Source organism: Cygnus atratus, chromosome 10 (genome assembly GCF_013377495.2).
Source record: "Cygnus atratus isolate AKBS03 ecotype Queensland, Australia chromosome 10, CAtr_DNAZoo_HiC_assembly, whole genome shotgun sequence".
Taxonomy (NCBI): Eukaryota; Metazoa; Chordata; class Aves; order Anseriformes; family Anatidae; genus Cygnus; species Cygnus atratus.
In genome coordinates, this window is record NC_066371.1 from 1,240,637 (window position 1) to 1,263,489 (window position 22,853).

The window sequence follows — 22,853 nt, forward strand, 5'->3', positions numbered from 1 at the left end:
TCATGTATTTGAGGCTCAAGTAACTTGCACAAAATCAGGCAGAAAGCCTGAACCCAGATCTACACAGACCTAGGCCACAGGCCTGTCACAGAGCATCCTTGTGTGGATGGAGCTGGCAAGAGTTTCCTGCTTCCTCAGCCAACAGTCATATTTGTTTCTTCATCTGAGCAACATTGAAGTGTCTACTGAATCTTTGATCACTTATTCTTACACCCTTGCTTTTTTTTTCTTTCATCTTTTTACTCATCATTACAAGAGATACATCTCATTCATACAGATATATTTTGCTTGAAAGTAGCACAGGAAAAGTGAGTGACCCCAAGAAATATTTAGTTTAAGCTTTCTTAAAAGTAGAAAAAACGAAGAGCATCTACAAATGAAGGTCCACTGTTTTCAAACAGCAAGGCATTACTGGTTGACTTTCCAAGTTGACAGCTAGGGACTCTGGACATGCAGAAGTAATAAAAGTTGCATGACTGCCTAATGTCCCTATTCATCTGAGGAGCTTTGGTATTCACAGCGCAGAGAAAAGGTGGCAGAACAAAGTAAAAGATGACACAATGCAAAAAATAAAGTTCTATGTAGCTGCAAAGAAATAGTAAAGATTGTTAATTTTTGCATGGTGGAAAAAAAAATAAAACAAGACCATTTAGTGACTGTACCTGAAAGAAAACAAACAAACAAACAAAAAAAACTAAACAAGTAAAGAATAGAAAGGACTCACGTTGAGCTGGAGATCATCTGTCCACTGGCCAACGAGGCGGTAGCCTGGGGTGCTGGTGTTGGTGGTGTGGTACTGGAAGATGTCGTAGCGGCCTGGTGCATCACCATTTTTGTTAAACATCACTGGAGTGCCAGCACTACCTGGGGGAAGGAAACGAGACAAAATCCAACCAAAAAAAAATAATAGCCAAAGCTTTACAATAGCTATTTTATTTAGTCAAGGTTGAGAGTTTTCAGACCGGCAATGTATTTCAGGCAAAAGTTATCTATCACCCCAACCACCTAAACCAGATACTTTTGGACATGGTGGAATAACCCTAGCCCTCTTCTGGTGATTAATTACCACTGCCCAAACCCGCTGACTGAAAATAAAACAAGGCAAAACTAAATCAGCCTTACTTCACTCAAGCTTTGCACACAGCATGAAATATCGGAAGGCTTTTCTTCCTGCCCTCCAGCCTCCCTTCCCATCTCTCTTTCCTTAGGGAGTTCTTTAGTGAAAATCATGCCTGTGAATGGAGCCTCTAAATGATTTCCCCCCCCCCCCCCCCAGAAAACGTTCCATCTGCTTCTGAGAGATACTGCTGTCAGAAGTCAGCCCAGGTCTAGTGAATCTTGACTGGCATCCAGAAATAGCTTCCTCCTCCACAATATGTTCTTATAATCAGCATCCCTGTAATCAGCATGCAGTTGGGATGGAAAAGCACAGACAAAACTAGAGGAAGGAGAGGAAGGCCGTTCCTTGCGTGCACCCTTATTTAGGCTCTGTGACTGACATGGGCTGAAAAGTGTCTTGGTCAGGAGCTGTTCAGGATCATGATGCTGAATTAGTTTTATCTGCCACATACCAAGGTAACTAACGTGTGATGAAATGCAGGGTAGGCAGCAAGGCAAGGATCCCCCCCAGCCTTCCTCCATGCCTGGTGCTGAGCAGAGCCAGCCCCAGCTCTGATCACTCAGTGCTGGCACAAACCATTCCTGGTCCTAAGACAGGCAAGCGCTCACCAGGGAAGCTGCATTTTAATTACTGTGCCATTAGATGTGAATCTTTTCCTAAATGAGAATTCAAGTCAATGCTGCACTTCCTCAGCTCTCTAGGTGAAAACTTCAGGGGTGACATTTATTTCGAGATGCATTAAAATAGGTTTCAGGGTGGCAGAGTAATATTGTGTCAAGATTGAAGATTATGACAATGCTCCAGTATCTCTATATTCAAAGCTTCCTCCCTCTGTGTAACTTTTTTTTTTCCCCTAAAGCAATGAAAAATCTCTCCTGTAGTAGCACTGAACTTTAAGATTATGGTTTTCTTCATGATTCCCATTCTTCATTGAATTCCAGTGAGCAAAAGAAGATTTGAAGGAGTAAATTAGCATAGTTTCTGTTCCAGCCCTGGTAGATTGTTTCCTGCCTATCCTGCAAGCCTCCAAGATCAGATATAGATTCAGTTGAAAGACTAGTACAGAAAATCTTCCACTGAAATCTCTCCTCACAGGTTCCTTATGAGCACAAGGCCAATATTTAATTGTCATTACAGATTAATGTAGCCAGAATACATTTACAGTGAAAACACTTAGAATGAATAAGGAGGAACGGCTGTAATTCTTTGGCTCATACTAAAAGTCAGCACAAATGCTAAATGGGATTTAGCTAATCATGGCTTTTAAAAGGTTGTATATTATTAGTTAAGCTTTTTTTTTTTCCTTCCCAGAACTGACAAAAAGGAAAGTACAATTCAAAGTCTAGGAGCTCAAGCGCCGCTCCCAAAATGCGCCATAGCCATTTGTGGCTACCCCTCTCAGTCCTGTTCTGACAAAAACCCAGCCTGGACACGAAGAAGTGATCACAGCTGCACATCGTGGCACAACCATCTCCACAGAGCTGGGACAAACCCTGCTGCCCTGCAGACCTTGTTGGGCTGAAGGGAAGCAGCCGAGAGCACACCTGCAGCCGCCCTCGTGGGCACGCGGAAGGTCCCCGGCCGCCTCCCGGCCGCCCCGCGGGCAGCACGGCTCAGGTCCGGCCTCTGCCTCCCACGGCAGGCACCCCAGGTGAAGATTGCAGCAGACAAGGGGTCAATAAGCTGAAGGCCAAGGTGGAGAACGGGTGCCGTCACAGTGGGCTCTACGCAGGGAAGGTCTACAGAGAGACCGCAACACGAACTGCCGCTCAGAACTGTGCTGTCACTGCGCTCTCTGGAAGCAGTAAAACCCTGGGTAGGTTACTGCTAGCTGTCGCTTTGTGCAGCTGCATGCAGACAGCCTTTAGGGCCTATTGTAAATGTCAGCGTTTAACAGCAGTGGTGGGCTTGGGTGCTGGAGGCCTGCGGCCAGCACAACCCAGCATCAGGTGCTGGGTCACCTCCCCAGCTCAGCTCCCTGGGACACCGACCTTATGCACAGATACTTGGCAGTCAGCAGGAAATGCCTGTTGCTGTTTTCAGGTCTGTCACCATTTATGCTTTAAAATTATACAGGAAAAAAGCTGTGAAAAGTCTGCGATCAGCAGGGAAGACGACTAGCTACGGAACCACAAAGAACTGTGATAATCTCGGGTCAGAACTCAAGCAGAGGCTTCCCATTTTCCAGCTTTGAAGTTGGAGTAATGGGACTCCCAGCCAAGGATCTGCTTCGTAAGTGCAAGCCTTCTTTAACCTTTGTGTGGGCTCCGGTGCATGTTTCGGTGCTCTTTCTGCAGGGACCCCACCACTTCTGTCCTGGTTAAAAATTGTTGCAGCATTTCAGTCTCTCCTTGCAGCTCCACTTCTTTGTGCACTCAGGAAAATAATACGTATGTAGGAAAGCCTCATTGCAGAGAAGAAAGGATTTTCAAAAATGATCCTATTTATTATTTGACTTCTTGATCTTATAATTATTGTAATATATGGTTGATGAGTTGTTTTTATTTTCCTTCTGCTAACATTTGTAAGAATTTTGTTACAGCTCCAGCAAGCACTTCAGAAACTGAGTAGTAGCCTGCAGGCTGCAGCTTCTTGCTCATTCAGAGGCTGTGACAGTTTAATTCATCTTCAGTTCCCAACAAATAATCTGTCCTCGCACTACACAGATGGAGAGTACATAACACCCATTCACCTGCAGGATGCATTTGAAAAAAAAAAAAAAACAACACACAATCTGACTGAATTTGTATGAATTCAATCTCTTAATCACCGCAAGATGAGAAATGAATTAACAGGAGGAGGACGGGGTGCTAGCCAGGTGTGACTAGCTGAGGTGTTTCTTTATTATTCAGTTCACGTTGACTGCAGTTTAAGGACCCAGAGGGCTCACACGAACAAAGCCTTTACCTTTTTCACTGGGGAAAAATACAGCCACCACTTTGCACGGTGAGATTTTCAGAATCTCACTGCATGAGCACTTGGGGTTTTAAGTTTTCCATATTTTGGGGCTTTTTGTTCTCAAGATAATGTGACAAGATCAAAATTCATACTGAGCTCCTAGTACAAATCCAGTCTCTTCATTAAAGATTGCTTGAGCTCTTTCTGCATGAATGTCATTACCTTTGCAAGGAAAAGGCTCCAGAAGCAGGTACAGGCAGGGTGGCTCCAGCTGCACAGTTACAAAGAAATCTATTACATGTAAAGAGGATCTCGAGCTCACGGGCTCACAATGCTTGAAAATGGGCTCCATTTTTTCCTCTCTGGCTCACAATTTGGGCAAAACTCCCACTGTTCTACTCTGTTTTTACTGCAGATTTAGGTAGAAGACTAGTAGAAACAGGATTTTAAGCACAGACTAAATGATGTTTTCCATCCCCGTCCCCAACAAGAGGAATTCAGTGGCTGCACTGGTGACCCAGAGAAGGGCAGGGTAAGGGCAAGGCTAAAATGAAGACAGCTGAAGCAAGCCCAGTAGCCCAGCTGCAGTGTGACAGCCGAGGAACATGTGGGCACCAGGGTCCCCAGAGCTCCCAGGCTTCATCGAAACAGCACTACACCACCCAGACCTGCAAAAGCCTCTCTCATCGCTTCTTCTATTCCTGCATCCCTCTGCATTTTTCTGGCCGGCTGGTGAGTTGTATGGTGGTTGTTTATCCTGTGCCACTGGGATGGCTGAATCAATCCACAGCAGCTCTGGGGATTTACTTTTATACGACATGGAAAAGCAGCAGGATCCACAAAACCTCTCTCCACAGTCACAGGAACCAGCCCCAAAAGGCTCGCAGCTGAACACTGAGCACGGGTGTGCAAACCCATGAGCAATTAGGCACTCTGAACGTGACAAGAAAAAGCTAAACTCCACACCTGGATAACAAACCTTAAAGGAAGTGGTTCTTTTCCCATTGGAAATGGCTAAGGCTAGATGGCCATGAGAGATTTAAAAGTGTTAAAACTGTTTTCACTTTGTCATTCTCCTTCCCTCCAATGGAAAAAAAGCAAACGACTATTTCAAGTCCCTGTGCTAGATGTGAGTTACGTGTATAAAAGCAAAGAAAAACACCATATGGCCATGTAAATCAATCAGAAACGGAGAAAAAAAGTCATCTTTTAAAATCCTGACCAAAAAAAACAGAAGTAAGGAAAACAAAGTCAGCATAAACCAATTCTTGGAGTAGGCAAAATTAGCTGGGCACCCAGTCTGTCAAATCATTTCTCTGCTCTGTTAAAATAACTAGATGGCTATTCAACATCTGTATATGCAAGAACTCTCTAAACACGATCTATGACCTGTTCTCCAGCACTAAAACTGACATGGCATGATGCTTTACATAAATGCTGCACTTGTATATGAGTTTGTCTATGAGCTTGTCCTTTACAAGTTTGTTTTTTTTTTTTAAGGGAAAGAAAAGAAAAAAAAACTTCCACAACAAGGAAGATAGAAACTCTTCAGGCCTTCTAAGATTATTCATCTCAAAATTTGCTCCTGGCTGTAGTTAACACCACTGCTTCAAGGGAGGAAATTACAGTCTCCTGATATTCACCTTGCTTTTCATAGGGTTATTTATACAGGAATGAAAAAATGTCCTTGGCACAAGTGACCAAACTTGATCATGGAATACCGTCTGTGTGCATACCGTTAAGTCCCTCAGGTCCTGTTGGTTGTGTGTGAGCTTTAAATTTATTAATAAAAATGTTTATTACTAGATTATGGCAAGAAACACCTCTGCATGCTGTTCAATGAGGATCTGAAGCTTTCACAAACTCTTCTTCCAAGGCAGCGACACCCCTGGCTACCTCTCATGTTTCAAAAGGATATTTTTTCAGTGCCTTCCTAAATCCGTTCTACATATATATTTGGAGGTCTAACTTCTGGTTAAATCTCAGATCTCTATCTTACACAGAAATAAGACAGAGCAGTCAGAACTCCTGGTATGTACATTAGCAAGGTTTGTGATGGGGAAATAACATTAGGGTTTGTAATGCTACCTCTGAAAGTGATCTACTATAGTGCCTCTAATTGGAGGTGTTTGCTAATGAAACTAATAAAGTTACAGTAAAACATACAGAGGAAGAGAAATTTTGCTGATATTTAGGCCTGGTTCATACACTGCAATGCAGAGAAAAATAAATGAAAGCCCACTGCTGTATGAAACTTAGGGCTGGTATTGCAACCATCACTGCCAGCTAAGAAGGAGTTGATGGATAAATGATAAACAAAGAGAAAGTTGCCCCGTCCTCATTCCTGGGATGTTTCATCTCCTCTAAATACTTACTAGAGGAATGAAGGCTGGAGTAACTGTTCTGTCTAAACAATAGTTCCAGTTCTGCAAATGGACCTGTGCTTTAGCTGTCCTCCCTCTTCTCTTGAGCACGGAACTAAGCTGGGCTCAGGGTACCAGAATTTCACCCAGTTAGTTTTCTCCAAGTAGAGGAAACAATATAGAGAAACGGGCGTAACAAAGACAAACTCAGGCATTTACTTAGCTATTTCTCCCCCAGGAAATGACAGGGTTCGGAAGGCAACAATTTCTGTCTTTGCACTGTAGTAGCATATTTGCCTTGGCTAAAACATGTTTTCAAATAGACACTAAATAAACACAGTCTTCTGCCACAAAGTCTAGCAAAGTTATATAAAAAAAATGTATTAATCTGAACTGAATGAATAAACGTACTAAGTGAAATTAAATGGAAAAAAAAAAAGACAGGTGGGTCAATATGCTACTGAGGAAGCAGACTCTCAGCTCACCGTTGAAGTTAACGCTGCGAATGTACTTGAGCAGCTTTTTGCCTCCCGCGTGCTCCATCTCGGGGCAGACCCCCGGGTAGTCGGCACAGAGGTCCTTGTTCATGTGGTGGAGAGCGTGCGCCATGGCGTACACGGCATCAATCACAAACTGCACCTTCCCCTCCTGCTCATAGTGGGAGTCTTTGCCAATTCGCTCCTGCCCTGCACGTTAGAGACACACACACACACACACAGAAGGACAGTAAGGAGCAGTGCTTTCCTGATGTCAGGTACAAATGAACCCTCTTGGAGCCCATTTAAAGAAATGTGTCTTAGGCAATACAATGCAAACCTTTGAGTTATGATTTTACTAATTAAAACAAACAAAAGTCACCTTTCTTTCTTGATATTAGAATCATCAACACTTCTTAAGTTATTTTACCATAATCCAGAGAAACAAACCCTACCATAAACACGAACTCGAAACTGTAACCCACAGGGATCTTCGAGAGACAGAGAAAACACCAGGCTCTGCACGCTCCCAAAGTATGTCTTTGAAAGAAGAAAGCATTTAAAATAAAGCACAGCTGGTATTTTAAAGTCTAATGTTCTGTTCTGTTTCAAATCCCAGTCTCTAATTGAAAGACAGAGCCAGATTGAGGGGAGGAAGAATCACTTCAGATGCAACCAAAGGGGTGCTCAGGAGAATCGAGCGCACATGCCTGCTATTAACGCACCCTCGGGAAGCTCGGTATGTTTGTGTTAACTATGCACCCCTCTTCCCCGTACCTGCAGAGACTGAAATGTCCTTTAGAATCCACTGATTGCTTTTAAAATATTTTAGCAGCTGAGGACTTAAGGAATCCAAACCCTTAATGCAATCTGAACTGCAACTGGGGGAAAGCAATGCTTTGAAAGTCATTTCTTTATCACCGCAGCACCCAGAGTGATAGAAAGTACAAACCCTCAGCCTCAGCAATCTTCTCATCCAATGGGCCAGTGCATAAAAAGCCTGAGAGAGGGGAAGCATTTTGCAGATGGAACATGGGAATGCAGAAATTAAACCACAGAGACCCAAAAAAACTCGATAGCAGTGACAAAGGTGAATGTCGTACTTTAAGTAAGATGTTTGTGCCCAAAACCTTCACTCTCAGACTTGAGATGAAAGCATCACCTGATAGTGTGATGGTAAGGCCAGGCGATAAGGCAGCTTTCTTGTTTTTATTGTAGTAGGAGCAGATAACTGGGTGCCTCTGCAATTAATTAGCAAACCAAACAGTATTTTCAGCATGTAAAACAATTCACAATGGGTTAAGAATTGTGACTTTTTTCTTCTGAATTGTCCACTAGCACCTCATCTTACCTTGGCTGAGTAACACCAGCATAGATCAATCTGTCCAGCTGCCAAACATGTGATTATACTTACCTATCTCACCAGGGTTTTGTGAAACATAATTACTGCTCATTAAGTGTTCTGAGCTGCATCAATGAAAGCAGCAGAAGTGCAATCTATTATTGTCCACGTGGGCACTGCAGCCCACTTGTTCCACCTGCAGCATGACACTTTCCAACCTCACATCAGCCTTGATCTCCCTCCCGCAGTACCGGCAGGCCTGGGCACTGCCAGCAGCACTAAGAAACTGCCCTCAGAATCATCTTGCAAATATTTTAGGGATTTTCAAAGTAAATGTTCACTTGGGGGATAGAAATGGGAAAGATGCCATTGTAACATCCTTAATTAGAAATAGGGACCAGTGAATTTAAATTAGCTGATTGATACCAATAAGAAAAGGAAATCAAGTTGTTAATGACTGAGAACTAATGATTTCAGCAGAGGCAAGAAGCCCATTTTCCTGTTGCTGCTAGTATGTCTGCATCTCTCCCTCCCATGCTACCGAACTACAGCTTTACTGGAGCAGAGCCTTGCATCCCCAGCACCTCCCCGCAGAGCAGTGCTGTGCTCCCACACAGCCAGCACCAGGCAGCAGCTCACGTCCTCTCCAGCAAGGCTTCCTGTCCTGGATTCACTGAAGGACTAGACACCCAAAAAGGAACTGACCTACATCGCCAAAAACCCATCAGTCCCAACAATCCTTTTTTCCTTCTTTGAATGTAGTGGTGGTGGGCCAGAATTCTGGTGGTGGGCCAGAATTATTAACAAACAGAGATCACCACCTTCTTACAGAGGTGCTACAAGCACAAGAAATACCTAAGCCTGTCCACAAGAGCGATGTGGCTGAAAGTGAGCAAAAATATAATCCCCTATATGAACACGTTTAATTATCTACACCTTTTCACATTCATAGGTTCGCTCCCTAATTACCATACTGCAGCACTGAAATCTCGTACTATCAACCTAGCAATTTGGGTTGACATTCCCTCTACCAAAGCCCTTTAATTTTAAATTTCAACTACAATGCTAGAAACATTGAAATACTGCAAATAATTCAGCAGGGCGAGAGCTTCCAGACTGTGAAGATTCACATACTGTCCTTTTCATTATTTGACTCCCCTCTCATTGATTACAGACCTTATTACATTTCCAGGCCCTGACAAGCAAAATGCTTTTAAGTGGTTTCAGCTCAGCTACATAACCGAATTAGCAATGCAACAGAAATGCATGCCAAGGGAAGAGAATCTAGGATTTAAATTCTGCACACAAACAATACTGATTAGGCATATTAAGTTCCAGAAGCACAGCTGAATACACAGCAGAAAGAAAACCTTTAACAGTGAAGGTAACTGTACAAGAAACCTGAGCAAGATGCACTTAAAAAAAAAAAAAGCTACATTAACAATTTCAAAGCACAAAAATAAAAGAAATTAACTAGATTTGAAACTTTTAACTGAATTTCCAGTAACAAGAATCGTCTCTACTGAAAATAGCCTTTTCACTGAGTATTAAACATCCAGGATTTGTGTACAGTCCAGTTAGGGAGTCAAACACAACTACCCACCCAGAAAGGCAAGCATGAATTTCTTTATACAATTAGAGAACTTACATGAAAAAGAGTTTACTATCGTTCTTACAAGCACAGACTGAGTTACGTTTTAAAGAAAAGGTCTTCACTGCAATTAGTTTGGCCTAAATTTGATCTAGCAAAAAATCAAAAAACAAAACAAAAACACCTTCAACTCAATAGCCATGTTTTACATGTCAAATAGCCTTCAGGCTTTATTACTAAAAAAAAATCCAAATTAATGGGCTTTCTAGTGTTTCCTCTAGTTCACACCAAACTAACATCACAGTAAGGCGGCGAGCAGCAAATCAGGCCCAAGGTCCGCTCTCAAACAGGATAGGCACAATTTTAACATTTAATTTTCCAACTTCAGCATTATTTTGGCAAGTAATTTGCTGTCTTGGGTTTATCTGCAGAAGCCAAGCAAAAAGTTACACCACGTGCTTTAGGAATAGCTGCTGTGTATATGACTGTAAGCAAATTCAATTATTAATTATTCCTGGAAGAGGAAGAAATCCACATTAGCCATTAGCTTCTTGCAGACAAAAGCAGCCATACCAGCAGCTTCAGCACCGATGAACTCGGGCGTTGGGTGCAGCAAGAAACAGAGCGACGACTCGTGATCAGAAGACATCAAACAGCACAGAGAGGAAACAAAGTCCATTTGCACTGTGATGTGCAAGTCTTCTGTTCTTTCTTATGTGCCCCTGTTCCTTAAAGGATGCTTAAAAAAAACCCAACACGCTAACTTTGTGATCTTCAGGACCCACACAATAACATTATTTTCTTCAACAATGAAGTAGCTGACACCTGAGACACATGCACACGAAGTGATTTCAAGAGAATGCACTTTTGTACCACGGATTTGAAATGAAGTACCTTGGGATGTCAGGAGAAGGAAGAAACACAAAAGCAATTTATTGACATGAGCATTTTTTGCTTCCAAAAGATCTGTTTGAAGGTGATGACAAATAATTTAACCTCACTTCCCACTAGAGTCTCAAGTGCTCATCATCGTGATTCCTAAGAGACTGAGCAGCTAGGTCTCCTGCTTCAGGCAAATCTTCACAAGAGAAAAATACTGCAACAAAGCGGGGGAGGGGAACAACAGAGCAGCAAGAACACAGCGATGAAGAAGTCCTCTCACACAATCTCCTTCAGATGACAGAAATGAAATGCAGGTTTAGGAACTCCTGGTCGTACTTTTTGCATCACCACAAATGCAAGGCTTAACACTTCCTTGGGCAGGAAGTGAGATGAGAGCTTGGTTTTTCACGTTATCCTCAGCATTTCTCCTTCACATCACTGATACTCACATAATATAGGGGATACGATGTGAAGCGTAAATAGCATTGCAAGGACAATTTTTTATGACATATAATTCATACAAAGAACAGACATCAAAATCCCAATTCTTCAGTGCTTATATCAGATGAATGCAGGCATCGGCTCGGTTTCTGGAGGATTAAACGCGTTCTCAAAGGAACTTACATAATAATACTGCTGAGAACCTGGTGATAGTCATCATTAACAAGAGATGGAAGTTAAAGGTTGCAGAAAGCTCGCAGCGTTGAGCGAGCAGCCATTACTTGTACAATTGAGAATTCAGCAGCTGGCTCAGTGCTGGCAGAAAAACACGCACTCTTCACACGACAGCACATTTAGCAGCCTTGGGAACCTGAGGCCTGTGAGCGAAGGGACGGCCGTGCTGCAGCACCTGAAGGACCAGGCCGTAGCTGTATGTGCCCATACGTGCTGTTGCCTAATGGCACTGAAGCTTCGGTGCAGAGAGCTCAGCCTGTGCAGCTGCTGCTGCTGCGCTTGTGCCTCTCCAGAAACAGGCACAACAGCACTGAGCAAGCAGATCCATCTTAACAGACAAGTACGTACACCCAGGGCTCTCCAGAACAGGATCAGAGCTATTACTCCTCTGGTATTCGCACGCGGCACAGGCGCTGTTGTACACACAGGAGCTGTAAAATCTTGAGGCTTCTCCAAATAAGATCTTTATTTGAAAGTAGCTGAATACTAGAGCTTGAGAAAAGCTAACAATATGCTAGAGTAAATATTGTAATTTAAACATGAGGAGTATGACAATCAGGACTCTTTGCAATATAATCCATGTATTGTCTTTTTACGAAGAAATACAAGATCGAATAATACTGCTATGTAGTTACAGTCATCTATCCAGCCCATCCTAATTCAGAAGATCTCATTATAGACAAAAGCCTTTATCTCAACACCATCAATTCAATCCTCATGGAGTTTGCTGGGGAAAGCAGATGAACTTTCAAGTTTCTACTTCTAACTGAACAACGTCTTGCTGTGATAGGAGAAAACGTCAGCCTAAACATCTTCTCCTGCTGGCGATGGTGAGCTGGCAGAAGGGAGGGTCCAGGCAGCAGCACAGCCCCGGACAAGAGAGCAACCTCCTTTGTGCTGGTGCACCCCATTGGTGCCTTATTGCCACGTCTCCAGCTCCTCCTCTGTAATGTTCCAGGTCCACACAGCTCTGCTGCCTCATGCAGCTCTGACAGGGAGAGGTAACACGTGGAAATCAGACCAGTTACTCTGTGCCGATAACAAGCAGGGATGACTTTTATAACTGGAATGCGTGGAGGTTCTGTTGATTTGGTACACGCTTGACCTGCTGTCAGACATTGCCAAGAAATAAGATATACAAAGAGAGATACAACTGTACTTAGTGACTCTATGTCACCAAAACCCACCAAAAGCAGATGTAGCCAGCTTTAACTATGCCTACACAGCTAATACTCACTAATCAAAAATAGGAAACCCGGCTCTCTCAGTGCCTTGCAATGCATTCCTTACTAGGATAACAACAATAGAAAAGTCCTGTGCTGTAACTGGACTTCACTCATAAGCAAAACCCAAAAAGAGCACAGCACAGCAGCACCACCTGAAACGTGGCTATCCCAACAGCAGAAATAACATCATCACGTTATAAGGAGCATAATAAGGATTCATTACATAGGGACTAGTGAAATCTTTAATTTTATGTGTTTGAAACGATGCTTATCCCTCAATATCATAAAAACCTTGGAACTGGCTGGGGCCTGAAGGCAGACAAAACCTCAGCAGCAGTGGAGGCTACTGCTGGGGTCGCTGGGGCCACAGAGGCCAGGCTAGGAGGCCTGCTTCTCTGCCAAGCCCTAGTCTGCAGCAGTATGCAGACAGACTTCATGCGATGAGTTTTGTGAAGCTACATCCACTTCCATCTGTCAGATCATGACTTTTTCTCAATTACACTGATTCAGCCCACTGTAACAGTTCTGTTCTCAGGTGTGTATGTGTATCTAAGAGAATAGATTTTAGATTAGAAAACTGACCTTTCTTACTCAAGATGTTTCTGTGCATTCAGCATTCCTATTAAAACATCTGCAGTAGGTGTCATTTATACTCAGTGCTGAAGTACTACAGTCATAAAAAATCAGCACGGGGCTAGCCACCAGTGATGTAAGTTACAAACACTTCACAGCTTTAACTTGCTAATGTGCAAATGAAGAAATCTCCATGCAGCAATAATTGCCAGTGAAATCAGGGATCAAGTAAATGTATAGAAAAAGCACTGCTTAAATATAAGAACGCTGACATTGGAGCTATCTTTATATTTAAGCACCTGAGTAAAAATACAGTTTGCAAATGAATGAATGTATGTAAATAGCAAGGGTAGAGTCATTGAATCACAGGGCTTTGCTGTCAAATCATCTCGAAGCCCCAGAAATATAAGCATTTCTAAGAAATATATTTCAGAAATCTAATAGAGTTTAGAAAACAATGAAACTGGTTTACCTAAGAATAAACTCTTCAAGGTTGGTTTAACGTTGGTTGAATCAAGCGCTGAAGGATTCTTTTAGGAATATCATGTATACATATTTTGAGGTACTATGATGCTAAATGAGATTAACTTTTTGAATTGAAAGTTTATACGTCATTAAGCTTTAATGCATACTTAGACAATCTAATACCGTATGGAAAAATATTTTGTTTAGAAATAGTTGCAAATAGCCAGTCAACTTACACACTAGTGCACAACGTGGTTCATTTGCTCCTGAACTTGTGCACATCACATTTTTCAGAAAAAAAATAAGATTTTTCTTTCTCATGGGTGTTAGTGTTGATATGTTTAGACACACTGAAGACTGTTGAAGTATTTACAAAATAAGATGCTACGCAGCCTGTTACAAGAACAAAGAACTGAAACCCATGGTTTCAAATTGAAGTCAAACTTTCCCTGACCATGCAACCTCACGTACGTCTCACTATCTCCGAGCTACAGTATTGGCCCGGAGAACTCAAAGGAGTGACCCAAAGATGAGCTGGACTTGATAAGAAGCAGTTTACTGGAGAACATAGTTTCATTTATGAGATGTTTTGGATTTCCCCCCCTCCTCCCCTTAAACACTGCAGTTTAAGAGGGACCCTAAAACAAATATCATGTATAACATGAAAGACAATCAGCATTAGAAAGAAAATAAGAAAAGACAGCAGAAGTTGCCAATGGAAACGTTGCAAAAATACAAATCAGCCACTCAGTAGCAAGGAAATATTATGCAGGCATCCTGAGAAAGGAAGAGCAGGCCATACTAGCAAAGCAGAAAAATAACTACCTAAAGCACTTATTTACCAGCATCAGAACACAGGATGTAATTGAGAAGATAAATTTTCCATCCTGGTCTGCCCTTTAACCTTATTCATAGCTAGCAGGACAAGCAAAAGAAAATAAATTTTAATCTTTACAGTTTCTGCACTGAAATATGATATACCTCGCACACGGGTGCATTAACACACGTTTCATACCTTGAAGCTGGGAGGAGAAAATGCAGTCATGTCTCTAACAAGTGCTAACCAAAAGCTTTCTTGCTCTTGCCTACATCATCAATCACACACCACAAAATCCTGGGACAAAATCCACTCTGAGACACAGCCGTGTAAATCCTGCTGTGTCCTGTGGCAACTGGGAAAGGTACCTGAGGGGAGAATTTGGCCTATGAGCAATTGTTTTGTGATCTGAATAGAGGACTCACAGCCACCAGCCTTTCAGAAATACTTAAAGCATGTCAGTGCCTTGACGAACTGCTGCTTAGAACTAGAGTACAGACCAGGACTACTGCCTAGGCAGGATTTCTTATAAACGATGAGCATTCATAAAAGGACCTGCACAGGCAGAAAAGAATCTATTATCACTGGCCAATATTTGGAAAAAAAAATACATTTATATAGTTTTAAATCGTTCTATAAAAAGAAAATAGCAGGAGGAATAGCAACAGAGCCTGGACCTCTAGTCTTGGTCACTCAACCACAGCACTTACAAGTACGTCATTTTGTCCATCATGGCTTTACAAAGAGAGACAAGGTTCCTCCCACCTTTATGAAGCACAGCTACAGGAAACAAAAATCTTGATGCGCAGGAAGTTGACTGATAACTGAACTTACTGAACTGCTCAGTCCTGTGCACCCTTGGAGGTGCATTTCAAGGCAGGCTTATGTCAAGCCCACCCTCAAGAGGCAGAAGGTTTTTTAAACCATAGATTCTTGGACAGAAGAAAAATGTGTTGCGGTTAGTATGGACCCTCCCAAACCTGCCTGAGGAGCTCCTGGTATTTGACGTAGGACCCAGGCACAGGGATATCCATTTCTCTCCAGCAGCAGTATCGCTGATGGGAAGGCGGTGCTGAGAAGAGCCCTGCTGCCGCCTGCCAGCACCGGGCAGCTTTCTGACGGGGCTCCGCTTTCACCCTTGCGTCCCAGAGACAGCAAATACTCATTTCTATAACGCTTCCATTCCAAACCTTGAGAAACACCCTCTCCTCTCTCAACCCTCCACACCACCAGTGGAAATCAGTCTCAGTTTAGCCCCTCTCCCTGACACAATTTATACGGCACGCCAAACCATGCAGGTCTTTTGCCATCCTGAAGTCCAAGAGATGTTCATCCTAATGAATACCACAAAGCTGATCTCATAAAAAGTGAATCACGCACACCACGGCTCCTGGCGTTTGTTTAAAAAAAATTTTAGATATTGGCCATATGCCATTAAGTTGCTTGAAACATTTCAGAGAATTTATTTTTTCCTGAGATGGGGAATTTTGATGGCATTTTGAAAACTATTTTTCTTTCCACAGTAAATTGCACATTGCCGATCTATTAATGCCCTAGATCACTTACTGTAATCAAATTATAAATAATGTTCTGTTATCCTTAGCTATTTGCCATATCCTTTGTTTCTCCTTATTTTTCTTTCCCAAACATATGGCTTCATAGTACAAGCCATCTTGACTGGTGGTGAAAAAAGAGACAGGATATTGCCATAAGCTTCCTTAACCTCAACAACAACAACAAAATTAATAATAATAATAATTAACAAATCCCAGCTACTGATACCAGTTTAAACAGAATCACAGCTACCTGAATGGTTTGCCAAAGCTATCTGGGTGTTCCCCCCAGCCCCAGAGACGTCCTGGGATGGGCAGGTGTAGGTGTCCGCGCCCCGTGTGGCACAGCACATGGATTTGCTCACCCAAGGCTCTCACACCTGAGGTGCAGGATGCTCAGCGCAGGATGCACGGAGAGCCCACAGCGGTCCTGGGACAGCTCCTGTCCAAACGCCTGCAGCGCCTGTGCTGCACGGGCAGGTAGAGCCGGCTCCCTCTGAGGCACGTTTTCCTGTTCCAACCCAAATCCTAAAGAACTACAGTCTCTCTTTTACAAACCCTTTTGCTAAATTTCTGTCACTTCGGCTCGCAGGGAGCTTTCTCCCAGCATTTTCTTTAGAGTAAGTCATTGTTTGAGCCATCATCTGGGCTGTGCCTTCAGACTGATTACACTTCCAGATAATTAGAAAAGCTCTCTGAGCAATCTACATCCTGATAGATGACATCCAAGGTGACATCACCCTTATATCACTTCATTAAGTCTCCTTGAGTGTAAAGCCATCTGAATTAAAAGCTATGTTTAATAAGTGTAAACAGTCAAGTGTTGCAATTTCCTTTTCTGTTAGCATTTTACGCCAAGGAGGCGGTTCATTAAAAATGCAGGGTCTCTAGCTGATGCCTATGGTTATTCCAAGTATTTGCATTTCTTTTGCATATACGTGGGCACAGGTGCTTCCTCTGGAGCAGGAAATTCTCCATACCCACCCGTGCAGATGATGGCACTGCAGAAGGGAGCGCCCTGCTCGCTGCGTGGCCCCCTGCAGGCACAGCGCGGCTGTCTGCAGAGGGGCAGGGGGCCATGGCCCGAAATATTCTGCACTGCATATTTGATTTCAATAACCACTTTGCAATTTACATACAAGCTGGATCGTGACAACACATACACAAAAACCCATTTTCATGTCCCTAGTATTATTGGAGCAGCAAGAAGTAAAAGAGCAAACTGTCTAAAAACAATACCTGGCACTACTGTGCTGTTCCAAGTGGTTGCATTAGACTTCCCGTACAGTTTGATGAAGTGTCCTTAAAAGCAAATCACAGAGCCCCTCAAGGGCAGAGGCAGCTACTCCAGGGCCTGGGCAACCACAGACGGCAGCACCTGGCTAAAGCTGCATGATTTGTCTCACACAGCATCGATCCCTCTCTTCCTTGGGGAAAAGCGATCGGCTTGGCTGTTTGTTGTACACATCCACGCTGCTTTGAAATGGCCTGCATCCCAACAGAAATTAACCCACACAACAATACAGGCGTCCTTGGCATCAGCACGACTTAGCAGCTCTGGATCATGCCCTGAACCACGTCAAAGTCAGTCACTTTCTAGAAATAGTGTTAGTTACAATAATATGTTGTATTTAATCTTGTCTAGAAATAAGGTACAGTGTGCTAAATATGTTTTCATGTTCTCATCCTACGTCTATCCATTCCAATCAGAGCAATTTTTTCATGCTTAAATAAATACAAATGACACTAACTTAAAAGTCCTGGTTGTAGAAATACTTCAGAAAGTTGCAACGTTAAAAGGTAAGCTGCCCACAGGACGTGCTCTTGGAGAGGCTTTTCTTCATCATCCAAGTGCGTCCCCGTCAGCTGCTCCCTGCCACATGCGAGGGCTTGGATAAGGAGCAGGAGCCTCCCGCGCCTCCCACCAGTGCTCAGCAGCACAAGTGCTGTCAGAAACCGATGGCCTGTAGCCTAGTACCTCGCTGCATTACAAATTACCAATCAAATTTTAAAATAATGATGATCATTCATAATATTATCACATCAGTGGGACATTAAGATTCTCCTACTAGCAATATAATTCAAAGCTAATGCTTTTTCTGATGCATGATTTACTTCGGTTTGTAGAAGAGGGAAGGAAGATGTCAGGTCAGAGCATGTCACTGGCACAATATCCAGCAATAATGTGGTATTTCAGCACAATAGGCTAAGTTACCCATTGAAAATAAATGTTTCTGCTAAATCTAAGCCGAGGGAAGGCAGAACAACATTTTATGTTCACATCAGAAAGCACAAGCTGTCACTCGCCTTCTTTTGTAAGAAAAATAATGGCAGAAACAATAAGGGCAATATAAACTTTGAGAGATCATCCTGAAGATCTTTTAGTGATTTTTAGTCAAATTCCAGCCTTCGAAGGGAGATTCCACACGCTAAATTTAAAGGCAGTGTATTCCCAGTGGTAACCGCACTGCTTCTATGCGCAACACTCCTACTCCCATCCATGAATTGAAACCAGAAGCAGACGATATGAAATATGGAAAGTTTTCAATCAAAGTAAAACATATCCTCCTGTGAACTAGTTTTCTTTGATCAAAATTCAACGCAATTATTCAATATAGTGTGGGTGGATAAGGGAAGAGCAACCAACATCATCTACGTGCAGTTGTGCAAAGCAGCTGACACTGCCCTGCACGATATCCTTGTCCCTAAACTGGGGAGACACGGATTTGAGGGATGGGCCACTCAGTGGGTGAGGAATTGGCTGGATGGTGCTGCTCGGAGTTGTGGTCAAGTGGAGACCAGTGACGAGTGGCATTCCTCAGGGGTCTGGGACTGGTGCCATTTAACACAACTGGGGTGCTGCTGGGTGCATCCCTGTTTTCTCCAGATAATTGGTTCACTTTGCAGCATCTGCAGATGTAGCAGGGAACACTTCCTAGAATTCTTCCAGGGTATAGCTGAAAACAGTTATCCGAACTCAGCATCCCCCATCAGTGTAACACATTGTCCTGATCAGAACTGAAGCACGTTATGAAATCACTCCTGCTGGTACCCGGACAGCTTTGCAACCACAAAAATAAATTCCTGAGCCTGCACAGGATCAGAAACAGAAATCCCTGGAAAATATATTTCAAATGGCGTGTAAAACCTTAAAAGGCTTTAAAAAAATAAATAAATAAATAAATCTGGCAGCCACCAAAAAATAACTGAGGTCAAACAAGATGCTACAAAAAGGGATGAACTTGAGTCACAAATGCAGACAGTGCATCATCTCTGTTATCATCTCTGTTACTGAGCTGAGGCTGAAAAAAACTATTTAATCCCCATTTTTTCCAGTAACCTTGAGAACAAAAATCTGATCAACAATTTTATGCTACCTAAAATGAAAGTATTTCATCCCGTGCTAATAACACATTCCTACAGGTGCATTTGCCCCCCAGAAGTTAGAACCAAAGGCACACCGTTCCTCTGACCCATGAGCAGAAGGTGCTTTGACATAGTTGGTGGCCACTTTGTGATCTGCAGACACACGACAAGGCACAAGCTGTGGAAATATTCTCCATCTAAAATAAACCAACACCCCCTCAAACCACCCTGCACTCAAACAAAAGTCCTTCTGGGTCCCATGGAAAATATTTTTTCCTGCTAGATGGGAAGCCAGAAGGAGGAGGAAAGAAGAATGAAATTTTGTCTCTCTCCACCTACTCTTATCCTGCATGGCTGCTGCTGCCGTTCTATTTTCTCTACAACCTACAAACATTCAATCTATTTTTTCAGTGTGTCTGCAACTGAACTTCCTTGCACTGGCCGTGCCAACGCAGCCCACGCACTGCAGCACAAGGAGGGTGAAATTACCTGTGCATTTACGGTCGGTGTCCTCCTTCTTTGACCCGCTGATCGTTAACTTGCAGTTGAAGTTCTCCTCCCAGTACTCAGCAAACCACACGTTCCTTCGGTTGTTCTCCAGGGTGCGGGAGGTGAAGTAGGCATCAAACCCTGGAGAAGGAGACAGACAAACCTCAAGCTAGGTCTTGCATCACTGCAAGTACTGCATCCAGAGAAACAAAACCTCTGTTCACACCTCCTTCGACATCCGGCACGCATTCGCAGCTCTATCCACGTGAGATGGCCGTGGAGAGAAAGGAAATCACTTGCACATTTTATCTCATCAACTGCACCTTGTAAGGAAATTACTCTGCTACTAACTGAGAGATATAAAACTAGGTAAAATATATATAGAAGAGATTAATATTTAAAAGAAAATTATAAGCAAAAAGCATGGATTAGGTATATACAGATAAGAAATGAAGATAAATGATATGGTGCAGCTGATACTTGACTGAGCTCAATACAACTGTAATTTTATAATTAACCTCTCCAGACCCCCTGAGAACGCAGCTTCATCTCACTCAATTGGCCATTATCCGTACAACTTGCTGGTTTTGAGTTAGTATTTTTCTTGTTCTTAATTTCCTCTCCAAAGGTATAAACTTAGAGCGTGAAACTTCTAAGAGGTGACTGTGAAGCGTCGGCATTTACCAGGCACTTCGACATCCCGAATCGGTTGGGGTGGGGTGGGGGGAGGTTTCCTTGCTTAGCTCTAAGAGTCAGGTCATTACTGAAGCAACGTAGAGAGGAACAGAACCCCTGAGGGGTTGTTTTGTTTTGTTTTTAAGTGCGTAGTGCTCTGTATTCTCTGAAAGAAAATATTGTATAGCTGTGTAGCATCAGCTAGTTCATAATTGTCACGTGAATCTTACGTATATTCTCTCTGTTTAGCACCTCAATAACTTGCCAGGAAAAAAAAAAGTATTTTACTTTGACATTTTTTCATAAAAATATAAATATAGATACAATATAGATAAGAATACACACACCTATATGTCCATACACGTGTTTATCTTCTTTTCTTCCTCTGTATATCTTTTTCTTTTTTCTCTACATATATTTTCTTTGATGAATATCCAAAGGCTTACAAGCCAGGAGGGGGAAAAAAAGAGTAGAACTGTACTATAACGTTATACGGATCGTTAAGTACTGGTAACTCATTTGAGCTGCCATGGTGAAGGAATATCCTCTTTCAAGTTTTCACATTCTATAGTTTCAAACCAAGCCCAATATTCTTTAACAGTCCAGACAATACTTTTCAAAGATCACGCTGATTTTAACAGATTTTTCCTCACAATAAAAAACTCCAAGATAAACATTTGCTTTCCCAATAAGCAATGGTAATTTAGACTAAAAGGAACAGCGCATCACTAACTACCTGGGGCACTGCTGCTCCGCTGCTGTATTTAAGCACTCTTCTATCAGCCATTCTCTTTCAAAGTCGAGATAACTCCTTGGAGCCTGCAGGAATCCTTGTGCATGCAAATACTTGCAAATCAATAGGCAGATATCCTAAGTACCAGCACGACGCCAGAAATCTGGCCTTTGTACTGCAGTGAGCAGAGCTCCCCTGAGCGCACACAGGGCGTGCAGAGGCATCGCTGCCTGCTCCCGGACAGCAGCGCCCGCGCTCTGGAGGCTCCGGCCAAGCTAAACAGCACGGCGTGCCTCAGGCTCCCAGCTGCCTGGCATCCGAGTGAAATCGTGCTTCGATCCCCCTTTTTAAATTTATTTTTATTTATTTACTTATTATACCAATATACTTTTGGTTTTGCTTGTCTGTTTGGCAAAGAAAATATTTACATGGGGACAGATAAAGCAGTGCGTGTGCACACATCCACACACAACATCTCTTCTTCCTTTTGTAGCCAACAGAAGTTACATTCTCTAGCGTATTCAGAAGGAAGAGCAGTACACGTGTGACGCAGACAAGTGGTTTTGGCACATAGCATGGAAAAGGCTTATCACCTTTGCATTAGAGGTACCAGAAAAGCAGACAACTGTTGTTCCACCCCACAGCCAGGGTACAGGCTCCTTGTAGCTGAAATCGCTGTGTAATGTTCCATGCAAAGCAAGATAATAGTGCCTCGACGCGTATAGTAGAGAAGTCCATGCCCATAGCAGGAAATGAGGAAAAAAAACGGGATGGTGCTCACACGAGGCCATTCTTCACTCTCAATAAATATTAAAACACCAGCGCTACAGCATTTTGCAAGGGGGAAAACACAAGTGAAGATGCTGTCTTTCAGACAGAGGTATAACCCCTTGTAGTCACTTCAGTCCTGTGCTACAGCAGGGATGTTTAGCTCAAAACGAATACATTCCTGTTCAAGCAATGCTGTACTACAGCCTCCAGTCTTCACAGCATAACTTATTTTCCTAAATTTTGAATGCAACCTTCCAGAACTGCAACCAGATTTCAAGTTCAGGTTACAAGACAGTTCTGAATTGTATGACGATGGTTGTTGAAGCATTCAGGCTATGACAATCTGAAACACGTACAAAGAAGATCACTACACTGGTTGCACACTGAGATGCCCGGAGTAAGTTATCTGACATCCTAAAAAGAGCAAATCCACTGAAGAGGCAAATCTCAGAATTTACGTTTTGTCTCTTCACTTAGCTTTGCAGTTTGCACTAGCATTGCAGAAGAGGGTGGAAACACAAACACCAAGCATTACAGGTACTAAACTATCTCCGTTTCTTTTGATTTTGCAGTTAGAAGTTACAGTAAATACATATTCTATTGAAAGAGGAAAAGTTCCTCACACCACAGCCAACAATTTATTTCTCTGAAATAGGTGGGTAAATTGACTCAATCTGGCACCCCACACACTGAAATGGAGTCAGAGGAAAAACATATGGCTTCATCAAATTAGCATAGCAACCCATCCAGTATGGGATAAAAATAGCCAGCATGTAAACAGATGTTTTCAAACAAGAAAGAAGATTAGGAGTGGGGTCAGCCTGTCTCCTTGTGTTAG

The 22,853-nt window shown here is 42.7% G+C and overlaps 1 protein-coding gene across 4 annotated transcripts in view; it reads right to left on the bottom strand.

The window, feature by feature from the left end:
- GRM7 (glutamate metabotropic receptor 7) overlaps positions 1-22,853 on the bottom strand; it is a 266,715-nt gene that overhangs the window by 77,351 nt on the left and 166,511 nt on the right. For 3 of the 4 annotated variants that reach the window (XM_035546872.2, XM_035546870.2, XM_050712779.1), the window contains exons 5-7: positions 19,837-19,977; positions 6,867-7,067; positions 725-864 (exon numbers count right to left, since the gene is read on the bottom strand). In XM_035546872.2, the coding sequence (XP_035402765.1) occupies positions 725-864; positions 6,867-7,067; positions 19,837-19,977 (482 nt within the window). The remainder of the gene's footprint in view (positions 1-724; positions 865-6,866; positions 7,068-19,836; positions 19,978-22,853) is intronic. The other variant, XM_050712778.1, reaches the window with a different exon arrangement.